Source organism: Erpetoichthys calabaricus, chromosome 2, assembly GCF_900747795.2.
Source record: "Erpetoichthys calabaricus chromosome 2, fErpCal1.3, whole genome shotgun sequence".
Classification (NCBI taxonomy): domain Eukaryota; kingdom Metazoa; phylum Chordata; class Cladistia; order Polypteriformes; family Polypteridae; genus Erpetoichthys; species Erpetoichthys calabaricus.
This window is the reverse complement of record NC_041395.2, coordinates 213,810,452-213,837,226: the sequence shown is the minus strand read 5'-3', so window position 1 is coordinate 213,837,226 and position 26,775 is coordinate 213,810,452. Positions and strand designations below refer to the sequence as shown.

Below are 26,775 nucleotides of genomic sequence, written 5' to 3'. Positions count from 1 at the left end.
GTCCTAGGTGATTATGCTACCCAATATCCCAAAGCTGTCCCTCTGCACACAGCTACTTCTAAAGCCAATCGCACAGGAATTAGTAGGGGTCTTCAAGCAAATTGGTATCCCTAAAGAAGTCCTGACGGACCAAGGGACACCATTTACCTCGGAGTCATTCAGGGAAATGGCCAAGTTACTTAAGATAAAGCATTTAAAGACCTCAGTATATCATCCTCAAACCGATGGTCTAGTGGAGCAGTTTAACCAGACCCTCAAACAAATACTACGCAAGGTGGTCAGCGAGGATGGGAGGAACTGGAATCAGCTCCTCCCTTTCATCCTTTTTGCTTATCGGGAAGTCCCACAAGCCTCTACATGGATTTCACAATTTGAATTGTTATATGGACAGCAACCCCAGGACATATTAGATGTTCTAAAGGAAAGTTGGGCGAAAGAGGCCCTACCCTCCACAAATATACTAGAATGTATCACACAATTATCCAATAGATTGGAAAAAAATTGGGCCCATCCTAAAATGTCACATGGAAAAGGCTCAAGCAGCACCGGTACGCTATTATGACCAAGGCATGTCTCTGCAGGAGTTTCACCTGGGAGATCATGTCATAGTCCTTGTTCCTACCTCCCACTCCAAATTACTGGCAAGGCCCTTATGAAGTTAAGGAGGGAAAAGGTCTTGTCAGTTATTTGGTGAGACAACCCAAACTGATCACCAAACAACAGTGGAAGCTGGAAGCTGTTACCCTGTCTGTTCCAGAGGTAGTGAACGAAAAGCTCAGAAAGAACCCTCGATTACACATGACATCATGACAGAACCTGAGGTAATCTTTTGAGAATGCCAGTACTGACTTCCTGAGGCAAAAAGAGATGAAGTGGAACTAGAGATCAAGCACATGCTGAAACTAGATGTTATACAAGAAAATCATAGTCCCTAATCCTGATGGGAGTTGGAGGTTTTGCAATGACTTGACATGACAAAAGGGTACTGGCAAGTTCCTTTAATGCACTCCCCTAAGGCTAAGACTGTGTTTAGCACCACTACTGGTCACTGGCATTATTGTGACCTTCCATTTGGGCTACATGCGTGTTTGGTGGATAAAGTGCTCCATCCTCATAACTCCTATAGTGCTGCCTACCTGGATGGCGTGTCATCTATTACAGTACATGGAAGGAACACCTACAGCAGGTCCAAGCGGGATTATGAGCATTACATGAAGGATTAATCCAAAGATTCCTGTTCGGGTCCTGAAGACGTAATGTTCTGTTCCGGTCCTAATGATGTCACAAACGGTTCCGGCCCCGATTATATCACTTCCTCTAACCAGTTTTAAAAACACCATTTTGTGTGCTTTCAAATCAGTTCAGTTGTGGACTCAGCTCTGTAAACAGATATTGCTGGTTTTATCTCTTTGCTCTACCAAATGCTGAAGTATAAGGGGTGGCTACCCCAAACCTTTTTGTGGTGTCCTTGCATCATTTGACTATATATATATATATATATATATATATATATATATATATATATATATATATATGTATATATATGTATATATATATATATAATATATAGAAATACTGGCACAGTTTTTAATGCTAAAAACAAGAAATCGACAGCAGAAACACAAAACACAGTTTATAGCATTCCATGCAGTTCTTGCCCAGCGGAATACATAGGACAAACTTCAAAAAGAATCGCAACACGAATACATGAACATCACAATGCCATCAGAAGAAAGGACTCACGATCACTGATCTACACGCATACTAAATCAACAGGACATACATTTAATTGGGACAATGTACAAGTAAGATTTAAGGCCAGTACCAAAAGTGCCAGAGAGCTGGCCGAATTTTGGCTATCAAATGAGAACGCCATCAACAGACATTTGGACATAAATCCAGCATATGCAAACTTAAGAAGAACATGTTCATAATAAATAAAATCTTTACAACCAATAACCCCCCCCCCCCCCCCCTCCCCTGTTCACACTGATTTAGCCCCAAACCCCACCACGTAACTTTTGCTATATATTGTCTTTGATTCTTGTAAGTCTAAGCATTATCCTCTGATGAAGGCCCCCGGTAGGGAATAAAGACAAAGAAGTAGCAGCAATATTAATGTGTATGATATGTAATATAATCAATAAATAATAAATAATAGATATAGATAATACAGAAATTATCAGTGTATGATAATAGTTGTTTAAGACATGTGTAAACAATGCAGGACAGTGACTTGCATGTATAAAAGTTCTGTTTTTAGAGGTGGTTGAGGCCGTGTGGAAGATCCCAGGGGGCAGCAAGGTGTTAAGGAGTTTAACAGCTTGGGGGTAAAAACTCTCCTGCAGCCTGACAAATCTGGCTTTGATGCTGCAGTATCTTCTCTTGGATGGCAGAAGTGTGAAAAGTCCATGTGAGGGGTGTAAGGGGTCCCGCACAATGCTGCATGCCTTGCGGACACTGCGTTCATAAAATATGTCCTGTAGTGAAGGGAGAGGCACCCCAATAATGTTTCGTTGCTGTCTTCACTATCCTTTGCAGGCATTTGCGGTCGAATATGTTGCAGTTGCCATACCAGACAGTGATGCAGCTGGTCAGAACACTCTCAATGGTGCCTCTGTAGAACATGGTGAGAATGGGAGGGGGAAGACTTGCTTGCTTCAGCCGCCCCAGGAAGTGTAGTCTCTGCTGGGCTTTCTTGATTAGTGATGAGGTGTTATGTGTCCACATAAGTTCCTCAGTTATGTGCACACTGAGGAACTTGGTACTCCTAACAGTCTCCACATCTAAACTGTTGATGCTGAGTGGAATGTGGGCAGGACGTGATTTTCTGAAGTCCACAATTATCTCTTTTGTCTTGTCAACATTGAGAGATAGATTGTTGTCTTCACACCATGCAGACAGCCATTCCACCTCATCTCTTTATGCTGTTTCATCATCCCTGCTTATCAGTCCCAGCACCATTGTATCATCCGCAAACTTGATGATGTGGTTAGTGTTGTGCGTGTTATAAAATCAGACCCCGACTTATACGGCCATTCAAAAATGCAAATCAGTTTCTCAGATGCATAGATTTTTGTTGCAGCAGTGCAATTACCAATTTCTTTTGCCACTTCAACAATGTTTAATTTAAAACCAGCTTCATATGTTTTTTCTGATCGAACACTCCATCGTAGGTAAGGGATGCTCTTACGATAAAGGTGTATGAGGGTGTGAGATAAAAAAACACAAATCAGTGCAAAAGTTGCTTCGAAATAGTTTAGGTATTACCTTGTGGTCACTTAGGCACAATAGAGAGAGAGAGAGAGAGACAGAGAGAGGTTAGGAGCATACGCTGATACAGCGCATTGCCACACCCACATAGAAAAAAAAGCTGTGTGCTCCGTGGTTACTCTCTCAGGTGGGTGGTAGCATATCATAACCTCTTGGACCAATAGCGTGAGTTTTCCGTATCAGGCTTATACAACTGACATTATAAAATACCAGAAATTATATGATAAAATCAAGTCTCGACTTATTTGTGGGGGATCTTATCCATGAGTATATACGGTGTATATATATATATATATATATATATATATATATATATATATATATATATATATATATATATATATATTTCTGTATTATAAAAGAAAATCTTGAGACAAGACTTTTTCCAAGAGATTTTTTCAAGTCCCACGAGAGGAGACTTTTGCCAAGAGATTTTGTCAAGTCCTGCCCTCCTCTCAACTATTTTCAACCATGCCCACGGTCCACTCACCTCTCATTCGAGAGATTACTTTTGTCAGACACAGTTCCTGTGCTCTCAGCTCTTATAAATTTTTACATTTTTTCTCACTTTAAGTTCCCAATAATAAAACACTTATTATGTCCAAAATTGATGAATTTCATCCCAAAGGGTTATCAACAGAAGAAATGAGAACACAGGCAATCCTAGCACAGAGAAATGATGAAGTCAAATGAATTAACGCAAAAATTGTCGATCGGTTACGCAGCAATGACATGTAAAATTTTAACAGGCGACAAGAAAGGAAATGTAGTACATCTTCAGCGGATAACATTAGACACCAAAGGATATCTTGATATGCCATTTGTATTAAAATGTTTACAGTTTCCCGTTACAATAGCTTTGCAATTACCAAATCACAGGGACAAACATTCGAAAAAGTCGTTTTAATTTATTATAGAGAAAGAAACAATATTCACTCACGGGAATGTGCGTTGCATTGTCACGATGTAAGTCCAAACATGGAATCAAAATTCAATTCGATATTGGTGAAAAGTTAATAAAAAAAATTGTTTTTTTCTGAAGTTTTACATTAAAAGTGTAATTTTTAAAAAGTATTTGTGTGTTAATTTCAAAGCCAAACAGAATGAAAACATATAATGCAACGAATACCTCTAATGCAACATGAAAAATAATTTTCTTTCAATTTATTATGTTTTACTATGGTTAATTACTAGCTGTAATGTAAAATAGTTAGTTCTATTATGCATATGTAACAATTTCCATGAAAATAACAATCTGTTTAAATTGTACATCCGCTTTCCCATACGCAAGCGGCAGAGCTGCGAAGAGGCTAACACGTAGTGCCTGCCTGGGGGTTGCAAAGCCCCCTAGTATATATGTATATACATATCCAGCCAATGATAAAAAATTTCACACTTTTCTAATCCATTCAACCTAGAGTGGTGCTGAGGTTGTCATCTATTGCACGGCTGTGCTTTGGCCCTAATTTAGGATCCTAATGTGGTTTATCGTGTGGTGAGTGTGGCGACACGCTTTATCGGTACATGCTCCCAACCTCCTCCTTCTTTTCCTTCACCTATTTCACATTATATATAAATTTATGTCCCTTCCCATATAAATAAATATATTAACTGAAGCAAAATGCTGTACACCTGATTGAGGGTGTAATAAGTATATAAGTTTAATATGTCACTGTGCTCTGTACAAAAAAATATTTTAAAAATCTACTCACATGTACAGCTAACACAAGGCCAGATTTAGAACACAGGGGCTCATCATTTAGCACTGCTAGGCAAGCATTAGAAGACAAGAAAGGGACAACTGTGAAATGGGCATTGTACTTCTTCTGTGTGTCAGAGTCAACATGACATTGGATCTTCTTTTCCTTGTTTGGAATGGTATGATTTACCTAAGTGGAGGCCTGCACATGGAGAAAGGGTATAACGCCTTGGCACATTGTCCAGCACACCTTTGAAGCCGATGGATGGATGGGAGATAACGTCATCCGATCCAGAAAATCCTTCCAATGCAGCGTGACTCTATTCATCGGGCGCCCACTTCGATGATGGTCTTGTCATGGCTTCCTTGTCTGTTATGCCATGTAAACCGTCATTAAAGAAAGCTAAGTTATTTCTCCTATGTGATTTCTAACCACCGTATCACTAAGGGAGGGGTATCGCCTTTTTATATTATATCTATATAGTTTCGGGTTATGTAACATGCCGCAATTACAAAAGAACTTATTCCAACCAGGGATCTAGCACCCCCTGCTGGATATGGAGGGCAAGTAACAGAAGTAGAGAATGAGAGAAAGGTTCTTGCTGATGTATGTTTTCCTGATTTGCACTGTCTTTTTGTGAACATGTACTACTTTTTTATTTATGTACATCATGCCATATGTGAATCTTCAAGAAAATTTGATAAAAAGGCAGTTTTTAAAGTTTACATTTTTTTTATTTAAACAGGATTATTTATCTTTCATGAGTTATTGTGATATCACTAGAGCACAGTAGTCATAAGAACGCTAGCTTGGTGGCTTCTCAGTGGTTGTTGCCCATAAGTATGCTATAAGGAGCCTCACAGTAGAGTAGCACAAGAGTAGAGTACAGTATACGTAGAGTAGTATGATTATGCTGTGGGAACGTAACTGGTTAGAGAACCCCCAAAATATCAGCTGTCCATTGTTTCTTATTGTTATTGTTTTTACAGTAAATTTCAAGTCAATAATTTACTTTTTTTTTTCAATGACATTAAATGCGATAAAGAAATCAATGGTCTGATAAAAACAACACAAAGTAATCAAAGTACATTGCAAAGTCACAATATCTCAGAAAGAATGCACACAAAATGAGCATATACATCATGACTTACGGGCTGTTGTAAGAGACTGGAAAGAAAGAAGAACGAATAAGAAAGCCTGCCAGTGGTAGACTTTGTCCAGATTCATCTTCCCACGGTCTGTCATATAAAGTATTTATTTAACTCTTTCCCTGTTAAAAAGAAAAAAAAAAGAATTCATTTATTTTCTAATTGAAGAGTGTAGTGTGCAATCTGCAGAAATGCTATTGGTGAAGAAGAAATGTGCCTTGAACAGAATTTGGCAGCATTCAAGCACACTTTGGATGACTCTTGGTCTCCAGCCAGGCCAAAATACTGCTGATTAAACTGCAACAACATTTATTTCTGTAGCACATTTTCATACAAACAATGTAACTCAAATTGCTTTACAAGATTTCAAAACAACCTAAACTCATACTGCCTCATCAATAAGAGGGAGAATTTCATTCAGCTATCATCCCAAGCACGTTTTGAATTTCAAAATGTATGCATTTTTTTGAAAAGTATAAAAATATACACAACTTAATTGGCTAATCTCTTGTCTGTCTATTTTTGAACTTATTTTTAGCAGAGAACCAGACAAGACAAGAACAGCCCTGGACAAGTTGGTAGTTCCATTGAATAGAAAAGTAATACACTTGAAGACAAATGGGAAAAGTTAGAGTTCCCAGAGAAACAACACCATGACTTGAATAAAATGTATGAGCTGCAAGGACATATTGACCATAATAGGATTTGAACCCAGTGAGCTGGCGCAATTAACTAATAGTGCCACCAACTGTGCCTTCTCACATTACAAGCAACTAAAGAAAATCATCATTCTGTGATTGGATGTCACACTAATTAATGTTAGATCTGTATTTGTGAGCATCACAATCTCCACTGAGGCTACTCACTAACTTTGGTCTTGTCCATGGGAGTATCTTCATCTCAAAGGAGTGTTTATGCAACAGGAATAATGCAAAAAGTACGCGACACGTGTTTCGCCCTAATTCTGGGCTCATCAGGCGTACACACTCTACTGCACTCCCTCTCGGGAATCGAACCTCGGACGTCAGCGCTAGAGGCGAAGCCCCTAACGATGCACCACGGTGTGTGGTTCGTTTATTTGACAGCATGTAGATCGGGGTAATTATATTCACGGCATTCGTAGTCTGAATCACAATCTGATTGTATGGGTGGTTACCTACCAGGTAATGCTTGTGGTTGGTCAGCAAGTCGGCTAACATCTGCCACGATGCTCTCAGTTGTGAGAAGCAGATCATACAATGGTTGAAATAGTTTATTGTCAAATAATGCAAAGAGTACGCGACACGTGTTTCGCCCTAATTCTGGGCTCATCAGGCGTACACACTCTACTGCACTCCCTCTCAAGAATCAAACCTCGGATGTCAGCGCTAGAGGCGAAGCCCCTAACGTTGCGCCACGGCGTGTGGTTCGTTTATTTGACAGCATGTAGATCGGGGTAATTATGAGGGCATATATACATACATACAAGGTCTGTCTATTAAATAACAAGACTGTGTGTCAAAGCAGTGAGAACTGATTATGAGCACTAGCCATGCAGGTTTAAATCTGTCCAAACCTGCACGACAAACGACAATGCTCAACGCCGTTTAGTTGATTGTCAATCACCATTTAATGCAGTTGTGTTTCCCCTTGTGTGCCGGTATCATGCAAAGTTTAAAAGTTGAGTATATATAAAGTTGAGTGTCAATTTGAAACTTTTAGTAAAATTGAACAAAACACCAACGGAGTCTTTTCAAATGCTTACTGGGGCTTACAAGGAAGACTGCATGTCTCGTGTGTGTGTTTTTCCTAAATTGAAACTGGTGCTTAAAGGAACACGTTTTGACTCAATGGAAGCAGTAAAGAAGTAAAGAAGAAAATGTCAGATGTCTTGAAAGAGCTGACAGAAACTGATCTGCTCCACGCCTTTGACTAGTAGAAACCAAGACTGCATCGGTGCGTAATTGCGAATGGGGAGTATATTGAAGGGGTCAAGCATTAGAATTGTAATATAAATAAAAGTGAGTTATTGTGTCAGTCTTGTTATATAATAGACAGACCTCGTACATATATAAATATATACATATGAACCAATTTATATATTCACAAACCAATCTTTTTTTCCTAAATGACCCCTCATACAGTAGTATATATATATGTATTAATTAAACACTGGCAATTTTGTAGTGCAGATAGATAGATAGATAGATAGATAGATAGATAGATAGATAGATAGATAGATAGATAGATAGATAGATAGATAGATAGATAGATAGATAGATAGATAGATAGATAGATAGATAGATAGATAGATAGATAGATAGATAGATAGATAGATAGAATTCAACAAGCTCTACACAACATTTACAGCAGTGCATATAGGCGCATGAAACAGAAATGGATTACAAACCTCTTACAAGTGATCAAAATTGCCTCTCTTATTTGTTTCTGGAGTGCTTCTTGCGCAGATCTCAATAATGCAAACCAAAGACCTCTCTGAAGCTGCCGTGCTGCTGTTCTGAATAAAGTGAGGGAGGAGATGAGAGGTTTTGTAATGTTAGAATTATTTAATGATGGCCCTGCTCACGTGGATACCATGGCATCCAGAGAGGTTGCTGGGAGATCAGTGTTGTGTATTTATTCCTGAACCCTCTAAGGACTTAAATATAATGTAATGTATACCTCATACTGAAATAACAGAAGAAATAATGCAAAGCTGAATGAGATTCCTAGATTAAGTGAAACTTTAGATTGTGTGCGAACCATTGATTTGCACATGGGATGAAATGAAACAATTGTGAAAGCTTGTGAATTTCTTTTCTAAGAACCACTGGAAAAATGGAGTCATGTCTTCAATTTTTTAATGAAAGCAAAGCATAGCATGTTATTTGAAAAGGTTTATTAATAAACATATTTTATTTCATGCCTTTGGAGATTGAAACGATCCAAAACAAAGCTTTTATATACTATTGTGCAGTAGATTTCATTTGCTAAATATTTCTTCAGTTAGCAAGTTGACTAATTTACTGATAGAGTTCCAAAATAGATCTGGCGTCTTGTGTTTGAGTGCAAAACCTTTCTGCCCTGGGACCTGGAGACCTTGATTTGTGTTATGCAACATTAGGTAGGATCTCACACCAATTAGAAGAACTAGCAATGAATAATTACTGTCCTCAGAAGAATGTCACCAATCAGAGGACCTGAAGAGTTGAATGAAAAATGTGTTTGCTTAACGATATATATACTGTGTCTGGGGAGCAGGTTGGAGAGTGCAAGACATGCAGGCAAACTTGTAAAACTTTAGAGACACTAATTAGCTTGCTAAGTAAGAAAAAAAAAAGCAGAATAGGCAGGTTATACAATCACAAAAACATCAGAGGAAATTTTGTGTTCAATGCACCTAAGGAAGATACATGCTGGAAATGGCACCCTATAAAATACAGCGGTTGACTTAATCCCTGGTGGCATTCCCTGTACGACCCTGAGTGCCTCCTAGCCTGCCCGTACAATAAACTTGATACTTGTTATGGTGTTCACTATAGAAAGATGCTATGCAAAATAAAAAGGGTATGTTGACATGTGCTTCTTTAGAAATTTAAATTATTTTCCATGCAACTTCTGCCTGTATTTGCATTTCATTATCAAGTGAAAATTAGCTCTACTAAATTCAATACCTTCTCATTTTTTTCCAAAGGTCATTCAAAACATTTCAAAAAGTCCTGATGTCTTCTCATTCCAGATGCAAATGGGATTAAATAGTTTCTCAGTAGAATACTTTGTTTACTGTAATTGCAAGCAATAATTGGTCACTGAAACAAAAGGCGCAACATTCTGAGCACCAAACAGTATGTTGTTATGTGCCAGCCAGTGTTTGTTCCCTGGCTTATGTACTGTTATGTAATTCTGCTATTATGTAATGTTTTTTTTATTTCTGGATTGAACCTAATTTTAAATTTCTTTTCGTGTGTTTTTCGTTATTATGTAAATGTTGTTCAAGTTGCTTCATTTAAATATTGTTTACTAGTTATATTTTACATATTTTTGCCTTTAAGGTACAATTCTTGGATTTTGGCAGGGCAGGGCGGCCATAACATAACTACTGTTGGGACCGCCCTCCACTTTTATACTCAGGTAAAGGAAATGGTCCCAGGAGAGGTTCATTGATTATTGTAGCATACGTCGTGATGATTGTTCTTTGGATTTTTCTTAGATTCTGGTTATAAAATGGCATGTTAGCTTTGAGTTGTCTTTTTGGCAACACCTTTGTGCCTTATCTTTGTCTTTTTCTTGATTTTTTTTATCTAAATATATTCTTTATGTATAATGATTATTTGGTTGCCTGTGCATATCAAGCTAAAGGTTTAAGGCATTTCTTCTGTATGTGAAACATTTAAAATATACTTTTGAAAAACCAGGCCCCTGTTTTGGGCCTGTATGAGCCAAAGCCTGCTTGTTGAATTTGGGGTCAGACAGCTTGAATGTTATGATTTTTGTTGGTTTCAAATTAATTATTGGAGATCTCTCTATGACATTGTATATATAAATATAGACTTTTGGAGTCATATAATCTAATTTTGTGCTCCGTTTTTTGATAGATTTTGTTATTTATATATTTTCAAGTTTTTGCTTTTCAGTGAATTGCCATTTTGCACATCAGTGGTTATGGCATTGCTATTCAACAACCCTTCACAGGTATATGAGGCTGCTATTTCATTTGTCGCAGGTGGCTGGGAGGGGGGGTGACCGGGCCGGGACGCCCTAGAGGACCGGAAGAGGGCTTACGCCTTCCCCAGACCATGTGGGGGCGACCACCCTGGTACCTATGGGGACCACGGGTACAGAGCTTTGAAGCTCAACCCTGTAGGGGCCCATGGTCACCGCCAGGTGGTGCCCTAATGCCTTTGGAGCCCTGGACCTCAGCACTTCCGCCACACTGAGGTGAAGAGGATTGGGGACACCCAGAGTGCTTATAATCTTTTTTTATAATCTGGGTGATTATAAAAGGGGCTGCCTCCCTTTATTCAGGACTTGAGTCGAGTGGAAGACAGAAGAGGTCTGGAAGAGGCAAAGAGGCGGCCTGAAGGAGAGAAGGCATTATGTGTTGTGGCCAGGACTTTGGGGACTTGGGGACTGTGAGCACTAACTGTAAATAATGGACTTGTATAATAAACGTGTGTGTGGTGATTTAAACGTGTCTGCCTGTCTGTGTCTGGGTCATGTTCCACACATTGTATAGGAATAAAAGGTGATCACCATGCACCGAGTTTACAGTGTGGATGCTAGGGGTCGCTGTTGCCCCTTAAACCCAACAGACAGACATTCAGGACACAGGGTAAAAGCACCAAGAAGATATTTTTTAATTATTTTCTTCCTGCACAGTGCCTCCAAAGCACCACAGCCACAATAAACACAATACTCAATAATAATCACAATGCTTTTTCTCCTCCACACCTCCCAGCAAGCGTTGTCCACCTCCTCCCGACTCAGGCTTGCTTGCTGGGTCTCCAGCAGTCCTTTATGTAGTCCTTGACCCAGAAGTGCTTCTGTCCTTCCATCCATATGATTTACTAGCACTTCCAGCTCAGATGGAGAACTTGCTTTTTTCTTCAGCACAGAAGTACTTCAGGGCTTCTGTTCCTGTGACTTTGGAGTACTTCCAGGCTATGCAGACAGTAAAACCTCTAAGGTTCCCCTGCAGCATCTCCTGGCAGCACCCATAGTTCCCAGCAGGTCTGTGAAGCCAAACTCCAGATCCCATGATGCCCTGTGGGAATCTGGGGCACTGCTATGCAAAGTAGATGCCTTCCCCCATCCTTCCAGTCTTTGAGTGTCCCAGCCAGGTTAAGCTGCCAGCTGTCCGTCACAACAGATAATTCAAAAGAAACTTCTGCATGTTGCTTTTCGTGTTCTTATTTAGCTTTTCAAACTCCTTTTCCTGGTTCTGACTTCTGATTACTAGTTGAGCATTTAAGTTTGAGGAAAGATAGGACTGATTCTCTGTATTAAACGTTTTTTCTGGAATTTTTTTATATTTCCTCCTCTGGTTACCTCCATTAATTTAGTTTTCCTTAATTTCTCTTCCCAAACTCATAATACTGGTGTGTAGCCTGTCTCTAGACAGACTTGTAAAAGCCCTGGTCTAGTCTGTGGGTCTTTTGGGGGGCTTTCACTTTTTTCATCGTGTTTATGTTGCCATTTCATTATATGCTGTACATGCCTTATACATACCACCATTTTGTGCTCCCCTTAGAACAGTAACCATAGATGCCCAATGATGGTAACATTTGTTATATGTTTATAATAATTTTACAGCTTTCACAGACTTCATGCCTGTAGAATTCTATGTAGATGCCACTCGGGCTGGACGGACATCCCAGCCAAGAAAGAAAGCAGAGCCGGAAGGAAGAGTTGGACGGACAGCCTCTATTAAAACAGAGACATCACTAGGGAACTGTTATTCCCTCAGCATGCTAGATGGCAGGAGTCCCGGATATCCACACCCAGTAAGAAGTCAGCAGGCCATGCCGGGAAATGTAGTCTGGTAGGGCAGCCCTGCTGGGGTCATGGGGTGCCACAATGGGGTGTTGCAGGGAAACAAGCTCCCTACTCTGATAATGGACTTCCGTGTGACCTGGAAGTGCTTCCATCGGGCAATCGCCCTGACACCGGAATGAGTCCTTGGTCTATAATAAAAGGGACCGTACTCCCTTATTCAGGCGAGTTGGAGCTGGGTTATAGAAAGGCAACACTCCACTGGAGGAGGTCAGTGCGGTGGTGAGAGAGTATATTGTGGAGAGAGAAAGACCAGTGTTTTTGTGCTTTATGTAATGCTTTTTGGAGGTATTTCAAATAAAACCTTCATTTATTTGGATAGAGGACTTTGCTTTTGTGATCGTGTCGGGGTTTGGGCAGGCTGTCGCCTGGGTGTCCATCACACTATTATTATCATTTATTTGGTAAATTGGCCCTAGTGTGTGCTTGGTGTGTGGGTGTGTGTTTGTGTGTGTCCTGCGGTGGGGTTGGCACCCTGCCCGGGATTGGTTCCTGCCTTGTGCCCTGTGTTGGCTGGGATTGGCTCCAGCAGACCCCCGTGACCCTGTGTTCGGATTCAGCGGGTTGGAAAATGGATGGATGGATGGATGGTAAATAATGAAAGACAACAAATATAATAAACTTGACTGATTAATCTGAGTCTGACATTGATATACAACCCCAATTCCAATGAAGTTGGGACATTGTGTAAAACGTAAATAAAAACAGAATACAATGATTTGCAAATCTTTTTCAACCTATATTCAATTGAATACACTACAAAGACAAGATATTGAATGTTCAAACTGATAAACTTTATTGTTGTTTTGCAAATCTTCACTTATTTTGAATTTGATGCCTGCAACACATTCCAAAAAAAGCTGGGACAGGGACAGGTTTACCACTGTGTTATATCACCTTTCCTTTTAACAACACTCAATAAGCATTTGGGAACTGAGGACACTAATTGTTGAAGCTGTGTAGGTAGAATTCTTTCCCATTCTTGCTTGATGTACAACTTCAGTTGCTCAACAGTCTGGGGTCTCCGTTGTCGCATTTTGCGCTTCATAATGCGCCACACATTTTCAATGGGAGACCGGTCTGGACTGCAGGCAGGCCAGTCTAGTACCCGCACTCTTTTACTACGAAGCCACGCTGTTGTAACACATGCAGAATGTGGCTTTGCATTGTCCTGCTGAAATAAGCAGGGACGTCCCTGAAAAAATCGCTTGGATGGCAGAATATGTTGCTCCAAAACCTGTCTGTACCTTTCAGCATTAATGGTGCCTTCACAGATGCTAGCTTTTGAACTTTGCGCTGATAACAATCCGGATGGTCCTTTTCCTCTTTGGCCCGGAGGACACGACGTCCATGATTTCCAAAAAAAATTTGAAATGTGGACTCGTCAGACCACAACACACTTTTTCACTTTGCGTCAGTCCATCTCAGATGAGCTCGGGCCCAGAGAAGCTGGTGACGTTTCTGGGTGTTGTTGATATATGGCTTTCGCTTTCCATGGTAGAGTTTTAACTTGCACTTGTAGATGTAGCGATGAACTGTGTTAACTGACAATGGTTTTCTGAAGTATTCCTGAGCCCACGTGGTAATATCCTTTACAGAATGATGTCGATTTTTAATGCAGTGCCGCCTGAGGGATCGAAGGTCACGGGCATCCAGTGCTGGTATTCGGGCTTGCCGCTTACGTGCAGAGATTTCTCCAGATTCTCTGAATCTTTTGATGATATTATGGACAGTAGATGATGAAATCCCTAGATTCCTTGCAATTGTACATTGAGAAAAGTTGTTCTTAAACTGCTGGACTATTTGCCCATGCAGTTGTTCACAAAGTGGTGAACCTCGCCTCATCCTTGCTTGTGAACGACTGAGCCTTCTGGGGATGCTCCTTTTATACCCAATCATGACAAACACCTGTTTCCAATTAACCTTTTCACCTGTGGAGTGTTCAAAACAGGTGTTTTTTGAACATTCCTCAACTTTCCCAGTCTTTTGATGCCCCTGTCCCAGCTTTTTTGGAACATGTTGCAGGCATCAAATTCAAAATAAGTGAAGATTTGCAAAACAACAGTAAAGTTTATCAGTTTGAACATTCGATATCTTGTCTTTGTAGTGTATTCAATTGAATATAGGTTGAAAAGGATTTGCACATCATTGTATTCTGTTTTTATTTATGTTTTACACAACGTCCTAACTTCATTGGATTTGGGGTTGTATTTTAACCAGGGCTCCTCCCCTGGCTGAGGTTCAAGTGTCATATTTTTATCTCATTTATTCATTTATTATTTTATCATATTGATTAGGTTCTATTTGTTAGTGTGTATTCTAAGGATTCATGGGTGGTTCCCCAAGAGGAGGTGCCAACTGCCCTTCACCACTAAGGCACTGCCCTCAGCTCTATAAAGGTTGAAGAATACCCCCAGTCTCTTGTGATTCATTGGGAATGCGCTTATGGATAGGTGAGTTTCTCTAGTGTTATTTGGTGTGTCTTGTGACCCACTGGATTTTTGTAACCTTGTAACGGCCGACCCCTTTACCCAGCCGGCAGCTACACCTCCAAGACCTGTGGCCTGGATGATTTACTGAGAAATAAACTATCAAGCCGTACTTCTAACCAATTAAACTTCTCCCCACAATCGACGGTGAAAAGATAAGTACACAAAAGCAGGATGTAAAATTAAACGGATTAAATGTATTAAATGAAACAAGACATGCAAAAAATAGAAAACAGATATAAATATAAATATCCCTCCACCCCAGCAACAACAAGACACCACCAAATATAAATACAACAAAAACCCTCCCTTGTCCCTGTAACATATAAATACACAACACGAATAACAACAATTGAATGATATATGGAAATGAATGTGAACGTGAGTCCGGTAATAAGGAAACTGTCCTGAATGCAGTTGACTGAATTAGCGAAAATGAGTCGTTTGATTTTCCCCGGACAAAATGGAGCAGCCTCACCGTGAATCCTCGGTGCGCGGTGGATGATTAACTCCGACCCCGGGGTCTCTCGTGATGAGGTCCTTGAAGCAAGTCCGGCGAATAGAAAAACAAACTGGATGGAAATGCGCGATGTAGAATATAACAGGTACAGATGGCTCGTGGTCGTGAATGTGAAAAATCTCCTTCTCTCCTCTTCTTCCCTTCTCCTCCTGCTGGCTTAATAGTCCTGTGACGGCTGTGATTGATTAATTAAGGGACAGGTGTTTTCCAGGTTTGCGGCTGTGGTCTCCTTCCATCATCCGTCCCCCTTCACGGGGACGGCATTAACTGGTACACATACAAACAGCAAACGGGACAATGAAACGAGACGCACTCAGAACTGACATTTAACACTAACTATATGGCCCCGCTAGAACCTTTTGCTCTGTGTTTTGACTTTGACTCTTGGATTTCAGATGGGGACTTTGTTTACTTTTGGTTATGTTACCTTGGTGTTTCATCTCCAGAGTGAACACAAAATGGCTACTCCAGTCTTCCAAGAGGACAACTGTTGCATGCACAGGTCTGAACCTGTGTGTGACTGGCAAAAAGAACATTCTGAAGCATTCTCACTTCTCGACTGGCCTGCAAAATCCCCAGATTTAAATTCCAAAGTACAAGAGAATTGATGTTGTCGACATCTATAAAATGGTGGTGTCCATGCCAGACTAAATTGCAGCTCTTCTTTGGTCTCACAAGGAGTTACATATCATTAGAAATGTTATAGCCAGAGATGGCCAATTTTTTGTCCAGTGTGCTTAATTTTACACCTCATTTTGCAAAAGTATAAACTTATTTTCACATATTCCATGGGTATAATGTAAGGTTACCTGTAAAATTCCATTATTATCATTTATTTGGTAAATAATGAAAGACGATGTATAAAATAAATAAAATTAATTGATTTGATTCTGAAATGGTATTGCAATGTGTTGGTTAGTCTAGCTGCCTCACAGGTCTAGAGATCAGGGTTCACATCCTGGGTGGACTTGGCTTCTTCCAACATTTAAAATGTATGATTCATGGTTGTATTGTCTCAGTCTCATTAATCGTGTCTTCTGCATTTGCAATTACCTGGAATCCCAAAGAAGTTTAGTTCATACCTTACCTTCAGTGCTGCTGGAATATGCTCCAGCTCCCTGAGATCCTGAATTGAATAAGTCATTTAGGTAATGAATGGATGTATCAAAATTAGTGCTCCAGCCAGGACAGATCTCCTTCTTCTTTTGGCTGCTCCGTTTAGGGGTCATCATAGCGGATCATCTTCTTCCATATCTTTCTGTCCTAAGCATCTTGTTCTGTTACACCCATCACCTGCATGTCCTCTCTCACCACATCCATAAACCTTCTCGTAGGCCTTCCTCTTTTCCTCTTCCCTGGCAGTTCTATCCTTAGCGTCCTTCTCCCAATATACTCAGCATCTCTCCTCTGCACAAGTCCAAAAAAAAGCAAACTCGCCACTATCACTTTGTCTCCCAACCGTCCAACTTGAGCTGAACCTCTAATGTACTCCTTTCTAATCCTATCCATCCTTGTCACACCCAATGCAAATCTTAGCATCTTTAACTCTGCCACCTCCAGCTCTGTCTCCTGCTTTCTGGTCAATGCCACCGTCTCCAACCCATATAACATAGCTGGTCTTACTACCATCCTGTAGACCTTCCCTTTCACTCTTGCTGATATCCGTCTATCACAAATCACTCCTGACACTCTTCTCCACCCATTCCAACCTGTCTGCACTCTCTTTTTCACCTCTCTTCCACAATCACCATTACTGTGTACTGTTGATCCCAAGTATTTAAACTCATCCACCTTTGCCAACTCTACTCCTTGCATCCTCACCATTCCACTGACCTCCCTCTCATGTACACACATGTATTCTGTCTTGTTCCTACTGACCTTCATTCCTCTCCTCTCTAGAGCATATCTCCAACTCTCCAGGGTCTCCTCAACCTGCTTCCTACTATCGCTACAGATCATAATGCAAGAAAGGGCTCAGAGCTGATCCCTGATGTAACCCCACCTCCACCTTGAATGCATTCGTCACTCCTACCGCAGACCTCACCACTGTCACACTTCCCTCGTACATATCCTGTACAACTCTTACATACTTCTCTGCCACTCCCGACTTCCTCATACAATACCACAACTCCTATCGAGGCACCCTGTCATATGCTTTCTCCATGCCCACAAAGATGCAATGCAACTCCTTCTGGCCTTCTCTAAACTTCTCTATCAACACCCTCAGAGCAAACATCGCATCTGTGGTGCTCTTTCTTGGCATGAAACCATACTGCTGCTCACTAATCATCACTTCACTTCTTAACCTAGCTTCCACTACTCTTTCCCATAACTTTATGCTGTGGCTCATCAATTTTATCCCCCTGTAGTTACTACAGTCCTGCACATCCCCCTTATTCTTACATATCAGCACCAGTACACTTCTTCTCCACTCCTCAGGCATCCTCTCACTTTTCAAGATTCCATTAAACAATTTGGTTAAAAACTCCACTGCCATCTCTCCACCTAAACACCTCCATGCTTCCACAGGTATGTCATCTGGACCAACAGCTTTTCCATTCTTCATCCTCTTCATAGCTACCCTTACTTTCTCCTTGCTAATCCGTTGCACTTCCTGATTCACTATCTCCTCATCATCCAACCTCTTCTCTCTCTCGTTCTCTTCATTCATCAGCCTCTCAAAGTACTCTTTCCATCTGCTCAACACACTTTCCTCACTTGTGAGTACGTTTTCATCTTTATCCTTTATTATCCTAACCAGCTGTACATCTTTCCCAGCTCAGTCCCTCTGTCTAGTCATTCAGTATAGGTCCTTTTCTTCCTCCTTAGTGTCCAACCTGTCATACAACTCATCATACACCTTTTCTTTAGCCTTCGCCACCTCTCTCTTCACCTTGCGCCTTATCTCCTAGTACTATTGTCTACTTTCGGCATCTCTCTGACTACCCCACTTCTTCTTTGCCATCCTTTTCCTCTGTATACTCTCCTGTACTTCCCCATTCCACCACCAGGTTTCCTTTTCCTCCTTCCTCTGTCCAGATGTCACGCCAAGCACCCTTCTTGCTGTCACCCTTACTACATCTGCTGTAGTTTCCCAACTGTCTGGTAATTCTTCACTACCACTCGGTGCCTGTCTCACCTTCTCCCTAAACTCAACCTTGCAGTCTTCCTTTTTCAAATTCCACCATTTGATCCTTGGCTCTGTCCTCACTCTCTTCCTCTTCTTGATCTCCAAAGTCATCCGACAGACTACCATCCTATGCTGCTTAACTACACTTTCCCCTGCCACCACTTTGCAGTCTTCAATCTCCTTCAGATTGACTCTTCTGCATAGGATGTAATCTACCTGTGTGCATCTTCCTCCACTCTTGTACGTCACCCTATGTTCCTCTCTCTTCTTAAAATATGTATGCACCACAGCCATGTCCATCCTTTTGGAAAAATCCTCTATCCTCTGACTTTCTTCATTCTTCTCCTTGACGCAATACCTACCCATCACCTCCTTGTCTCCTCTGTTCCCTTCACCAACATGTCCATTGAAATCCGCTCCAATCACCACTTTCTGTCCCTTGGGTACACTGTTCATCATTTCATCCAACTAACTCCAAAAATCTTCTTTCTCATCCATTGCACACCCAACTTGTGGTGCATATGCACTAACAACATTTATCATCACACCTTCAATTTCCAGCTTCATAATCATTACTCTGTCTGACACTCTTTTCACCTCCAAAACACTCTTGACATACTGTTCCTTCAGAATAACCCTTACCCCATTTCTCCTCCTATTCACACCATGATAGAACAATTCGAATCCACCTCCGATCCACCTGGCCTTACCACCCTTCCATTTAGTCTCTTGCACACACAATATATCAACCTTCCTTCTCTCCATCATATCAGCTAACTCTCTTCCCTTACCAGTCATACTTCCAACATTCAAAGTTCCTACCCTCAGTTCCACTCTCTTTACCTTCCTCCTCTCCTCCTGCCTCTGGACATGTCTCTTCCTCTTCTTCTCCTTCTTCTTCTTCTTCAGCCAACAGTAGCCCAATTTCCGCCAGCAGCCTGTTGACTAACAGTACTGGTGGTGGTCGTTGTTAACCCGGGGCTCGACCGATCCGGTATGGAAATTTATATTGTTGTCCGCATATTAATTTGGCAAAATTTTACACCGGATGACCTTCCTGACGTAACCCTCCCCATTTATCCAGGCATGGGACTGGCACGAAGAAACACACTGGTTTGTGCATCCCCTGTGGATGGTTTGAATACTGGTTTGAATTCATTGCTACCAGGTTTGGATCCAACTGTCCATTAACTTTAAAGAAGGCTAAGCCAGCACTAAAAATAATTAAGGACTAGAGATTGTCTTGGCAGCAATGGGCACAAGACAGGAAACAACTCTGATGTGGGTGTCAGGTCATGCAAGGCTCACACACAAAAAGGATGAAGTGGAATTACACATGAACCTAACAATCACTGCTTTGGGGTGAGAACAACTGTAGTACTTGGGGACCGGGGCAAAGCTACAGGGGGGCCTGAAGGTCCCAATTTAGGAATCAGCCACACTCCATTCTGAAGCAAGACCCCTCAGCAATGAAATCTTCAATCGAGAACCCTCTCTCTTACTTTAGTTTGATCTTCACTAAACCAAACAGCTGAAACCTTGAAGGGGACACAGACCTTGAGCCTTAATAGTTCAAGGGGAAAGGGACCTTAGTTTGATCGTCAATAAACCAGGCTGTGCAAAACCTCAAGGGAGACCCTGAATGGTTCTGTTGTTTGTTGTTTCCACCCACTCTGCAATTTTTGTAGCTTTGACACTGCTTGAAGGATAAGCCACAAAGACTGTCAGCCTGTGAGGTGGTAGCACTTACTTTAGGAAGGTACACCATAAATAGAAACAGAAATTAGAAATAGAAATGCTACTGTTAGGAATACAAGTAAAAAGTAAAATCTGCAACATATTATAACACCTTTAGTATGGCTATAGTGCAAAATGGCACACACGTTGTTCCATGCATTATTTTGATTATTTACATTTTTTTTAAGAAGTGAAAAACCACTATTTAAGGCTATGAGTAGAATTTTGTGTGTTTTTTGGTTTGTTTTCAAAAAAGTCTAAACAAAGTAATGCATCTTCTAAAAAATAAATAACACTGGGTGACAGCAATTCATCTACAGTATAAGGACATTTCTTCTCCAATGTTGCTTATCAATTTATTGCATTATGATAGATAGATAGATAGATAGATAGATAGATAGATAGATAGATAGATAGATAGATAGATAGATAGATAGATAGATAGATAGATAGATAGATAGATAGATAGATAGATAGATAGATAGATTTATTTCAACAGTCAAATTCATATGCCTTTTAAAAAGTAACATTTGTAGTCAGTCTAACAATAAGAAAATAGAAAATGTAATAAGTGATGACAGTGCAAGAAAACCACCACGTGAACTGCCTATTTGGCATGAAACAAAACAAATTTTATGACATTCCTTCATCAAATGGTGAACGTGGGAAAGTACATAATGTTCAACTGCAACTGCTTTAAGGTTCTACATGAATTTTTAGACCAGCATTAGAATAAAACAATGAATAGGATAATTCATTCAACCTTGCAATATTTAAAAGAAAACAAAATATTCTAAACATGCAATCATTTTAAGTGGCACTATTATGTTTCTGCAAAACTTAAAGATATTTTTGATATTACAAAACCTCCTTGCAAATGAAAGGGTATGTTTAAGCAAGTGCGGTATAAAATGTCTGCATTAGGCAAATACAAAGGATTATGCAACAAAAGCAGTTGAAAAAAATAGTATGTTCCTCTTTTGACATGACAAAGAATGTATGTTTTCTCCATTAGTTTTTAACCTGACCTCTAGAACACAACAATGTGATACTGGTGTCAGGTCTGTCTCAATTGGCGTCACATCATTGTGACTTTGTTATTATCTGACAAAATACAGTTATTTAGGTCTAAATGTTAAGTAACTTGAGAGTCCAGGAAAGCATATTTGATTTGAAGTAGTTAAACTGAAACAGCAGCACCTCAAGTTTAGGACTGAACAGCTTTAAGGTGAAAAAGGACATGCCATAATAACACTCAAATACATGGACCACACACACCCCACAACTCAAGCATAAGACTTGGGGACTGCCTCTTAGCAGCAGGTGTTAACAGCACAACAAAAAGCCTGCAAACAAAGGAAAAACAATTTTCTATATACCTGTTGTTTTTGCACCAGATTTCTCTGTTTCTTTGAAACAGAAGTGCCATTCTGCTGGTTTCTTTTCTACAAAATTAAACGAACATACATAAGGCTTTATCGACAGCTGAAGAAGAAGAAGATATTAAATGTAAACAGTGCTTTTCAATAAATTCAATGTATAGTGGGGTGGGAGCCACTTCAACCACCACTAAAGTACAGCATCTGCTTGGATGATGTGTTGGCAGCAATTTTGTGCCAGTACACTCACAAAACATTTTACTTATTAGGTAATGAAGAAGTGAGATAGATAATTAGAGATGGGGGATTTGGAGGCCGGAATAACCAGGCCATGATGGACAATTAAGCCGGGACATTGGGAAGCACTCCACTTCTTTCAAAGGATGCCCAGGGATCTTTAATGGCAACAGAGAGTCAGGACCTCAATTTTATGTTTTATCCAAAGGATGCCATCATCTGTGCAGCACAGTGTCTCTGTTACTGCACTGGGGTATTGGGATCCACACTCAGACCACAGGATATGAGCTACCCCTGCTGGTCTCACCAACACCTCTTCTAGGTGTAACCCAGGATTTTCCAAAATGGTCACCCATCCAAGTACTGGCTGGGCCTAAACATGCTTAACTTCAGCTGGATTACCTGTTCTGAAGTGCTTGTGGTAGGGCTGCAGGGTGAAGATCAAACTGCCACTGCACTTCAATTTGATTAGCATATGGTTATGTGCGTAACACTTTCCTGAAATTGATCTGCTTTCTTTTTATTTTTCAAATTACTCTGCCTACCTATAAAGAAATGGCACAGGACTTTTCAAATCTCCTCCCAGGTTTCTGTTGCCTGACTTCGACTGAAAGAACCTCAAACTAGATGTACAAACAAGTGGTAAATAAAAAATGAATGCCAAGAATAATGGGCTCTTGCCTTCAAGTCCATTGCGGCACTGGAAATTTCATATTGCACAGGCGCAACACACCCAACGGTAAGCATTGCAGGACCAGTAGAGGTAGCCCCTCAGTGGGAAATGGGCTGGAATATGCAATTACTTAAGAAGATAAAGTGGAGGGATGTTATAAACATGATGATGAAAAATGTAATTTCTGAGAGAAGCTTATTACTTATCTGCCTGGGTAGTGCACCTTATATGTTAGTCCAGAACAGAAGGGAGCTTTGTGCCAAGGAGGAAAAGGAAACCTGATGGTGGAATGGAAGTGCAGGAGAGTATACAGAGGAAGAGGATGGCAAAGAAGAAGTGGGGTAGTCAGAGAGATGCAAAAAGTAGATAAGAGTACAAGGAGATAAGGCACAAGGTGAAGAGAGAGGTGGCAAAGGCTAAAGAAAAGGCGTATGATGAGTTGTATGAGAGGTTGGACAAATGGAGGGAGAAAAGGACCCGTACCGATTGGCTAGACAGAGGGACCGAGCTGGGAAAGATGTACAGCAGGTTATGGTGATAAAGGATAAAGATGGAAACGTACTCACAAGCGAGGAGAGTGTGTTGAGCAGATGGAAAGAGTACTTTGAGAGGCTGATGAATGAAGAGAACAAGAGAGAGAAGAGGTTGGATGATTTGGAGATAGTGAATCAGGAAGTGCAATGGATTAGCAAGGAGGAAGTAAGGACAGCTATGAAGAGGATGAAGAATGGAAAGGCCGTTGGTCCAGATGATATACCTGTGGAAGCATGGAGTTGTTTAGGAAAGATGGCAGTGGAGTTTTTAACCAGATTGTTTAATGGAATCTTAGAAATCTGGTTCCACAGGGGTATCATCTGGACCAACGGCCTTTCCATTCTTCATCCTCTTCATAGCTGTCCTTACTTCCTCCTTGCTAATCCATTGCACTTCCTGATTCACTATCTCCAAATCATCAAACCTTCTCTCTCTCTTGTTCTCTTCATTCATCAGCCTCTCAAAGTACTCTTTTCATCTGCTCAACACACTCTCCTCGCTTGTGAGTACATTTCCATCTTTATCCTTTATCACCATAACCTGCTGTACATCTTTCCCAGCTCGGTCCCTCTGTCTAGCCAATCGGTACAGGTCCTTTTCTCCCTCCATTTGTCCAACCTCTCATACAACTCATCATACGCCTTTTCTTTAGCCTTCGCCACCTCTCTCTTCACCTGAGAGGATGCCTGAGGAGAGGAGACGAAGTGTACTGGTGCAGATATTTAAGAATAAGGGGGATTTGCAGGACTTTAGTAACAACAGGAGGATAAAATTGATGAACCACAGCATGAAGTTATGGGAAAGAGTAGTGGAAGCTAGGTTAAGAAGTGAGGTGATGATTAGTGAGCAGCAGTATGGTTTCATGCCAAGAAAGAGCACCACAGATGTGATGTTTGGTCTGAGGGTGTTGATGGAGAAGTATAGAGAAGGCCAGAAGAAGTAGCATTGCATCTTTGTGGACCTGGAGAAAGCAATGACACAGTGCTCGAGAGGAGTTGTGGTATTGTATGAGGAAGTTGGGAGTGGCAGAGAAGTATGAAAGAGTTGTACAGGATATGTACGAGGGAAGTGTGACAGTGGTGAGGTCTGCGGTAGAAGTGACGGATGCTTTCAAGGTGGAGGTGGGATTACATCAAGGATCAGCTCTGAGCCCTTTCTTATTTGCAATGGTGATGGACAGGTTGACAGACGAGATTAGACAGGAGTCTCCGTGGACTATGATGTTTGCTGATGACATTGTGATCTGTAGTGATAGTAGGTAGCAGGTTGAGGAGACCCTGGAGAGGTGGAGATATGCTCTAGAGAGGAAGGGAATGAAGGTTGGTAGGAACAAGACAGAATACATGTGTGTAAATGAGAAGGAGGTCAGTGGAATAGTGAGGATACAAGGAGTAGAGTTGGCGAAGGTGGATAAGTTTAAATACTTGGGATCAACAGTACAGAGTAATGGGGATTGTGGAAGAGAGGTGAATAAGAGAGTGCAGGCAGGGTGGAATAGGTGTAGAAGAGTGTCAGGAGTAAACTGTGACAGACGGGTATCAGGAAGAGTGAAAGGGAAGGTCTACACTACAGGATGGTAGTGAGACCAGCTATGTTATATGGGTTGGAGACGGTGGCACTGACCAGAAAGCAGGAGACAGAGCTCGAGGTGGCAGAGTTAAAGATGCTAAGATTTGTATTGGGTGTGACGAGGATGGATAGGATTAGAAATGAGTACATTAGAGGGTCAGCTCAAGTTGGACGGCTGGGAGACAAAGTGAGAGAGGCATCTGACATAGTGAACTTATTTTGCTTACATTTGTGCTAATAGTGACACTGTTTACACTGCTGCGATTAAACAAACACAATTTGTACTTCTGTGTTTAGTTCACCTCTCCTCTACCTGCTTCGCCTTTTCATTTTGAAAGACACCTCGGCGAATCCTCATCCAGTTGTCATCACTTCACTTGCAATGTATTTTTTGTTGGGGATGGTGGGTCACACCAAACTAACAACTGCCTTGACAACTTTCCTACCCCTGCATATTTCATAGTTATTCTGTGCTGAGGAGCTTATAGATCTTGGTGTGAGCAGTCTGAGGAAAAGCTAAACTGGCTTGCTAAACTGGCAATGCCCCCAAAACAAAGTAACCTGTGCGCCTCCTCTGTTCACTAATAGGTTGATTAGCATTGACCTGGACACTACTGGGCTGGAATGCACACCATTGTCTCTTGAGCTGTAAAAGCAAAATAATAACCACCGAGTGACCCTAAAAAATGTTTCTAATTCTTAATACGTTTCAAACAAGAGCTTCGGCCTCTTTCCATAGTTTCATTTCAAGAACAGTAAAATGAAAAGCAAATTAAAATCAGTCCAAAACAATAGGGGGCTGAGGGTTATTCTCACATCTCTACATTCTGGACAGCATGGTGTGGTGGTGAGCACATTCTCAGGAGCATCAAACCCACCTTGAATGAGATGGCAATCCAGGGCTGGACACGCATACATCCTCACTGATACCTGGTCAATTAAGATATTCATAATGACACATTTTATGGAATGTGAAATGATATTGGAGTAGCCATAAAAATTCCCTACAAAACAATCGAAAAATATGCAAACCCCTCAAGTATTCAAGTATTGATCTGTGGTGCACTGATGCAGAGGCACAAACCACTGAACCATGATGCCAATCTCAAGATGCAATTCCTTTTCTAGTCAGTTTGAAAGTGTACAGTAAGTATCATTAACCTTGAAAAAGGGGGTCAGGGAATTAAAAGAAAATTCAGAAGAAATGCATACAGGGTTGTATATTGACATGCAAGGCCAGGCCCCTTAAATCTATCCATATGTTTACAAATGTTCATTTATATATACAATATATTGATTGATTTATCTGTTCAAATGGGCAGACATTCAGCAGCTCTCTGGAAAAGCTTCCACTGTGTCTTTCTTTTTTGAATAGAATCCCTTAGCTGCTGCTAACTCACACCTCTGTCATTGTTGATGGTATCGATAAAGTGTGTCCGTTGTCATCCTGGTCTCTTTGGTCTGCTGACTTTTCCAGGCATAATTCCTTTGTCTGAACTGTTGCCACACATCACATGCCCAAAAAAGGTCTTTCCAGGGTGATGAATGCCTTGATGCAACATATATGTATATATCACATAAATCATTTATTCTTTAGTCCTGCGAAGGACTGGCGGCCCGTTCAGTATTTCTTTCCACATTTGTCCATTACTGCCAGGGTACTCCAAATCCCCGGACCTTTGGATTGGATTAAACAGGTTTGAGAATGGATGAAAATTCATTATGTTAGTTACATTTTACTTAACGTTTTAATACGAATGGCATATCAAGATCTCTTTTGGTGTCTAATGTTATCCACAGAAGATGTACTACATTACCTTTCTTGGATACATCCTTCTTTCAACAGTAATTTGGC

General features: G+C 40.8%; 1 protein-coding gene across 1 annotated transcript in view; it reads right to left on the bottom strand.

Annotated features, from left to right (window-relative positions):
- LOC127526646 (uncharacterized) overlaps window positions 1-8,668 on the bottom strand; it is a 103,181-nt gene extending 94,513 nt beyond the window's left edge. Inside the window, exons 1-2 of the mRNA XM_051922588.1 lie at window positions 8,511-8,668; window positions 6,125-6,243 (exon numbers count right to left, since the gene is read on the bottom strand). Of these exons, the coding sequence (XP_051778548.1) occupies window positions 6,125-6,218 (94 nt within the window). The 5' untranslated portion in view covers window positions 6,219-6,243; window positions 8,511-8,668. The remainder of the gene's footprint in view (window positions 1-6,124; window positions 6,244-8,510) is intronic.
- Window positions 8,669-26,775: the final 18,107 nt, after the last annotated feature.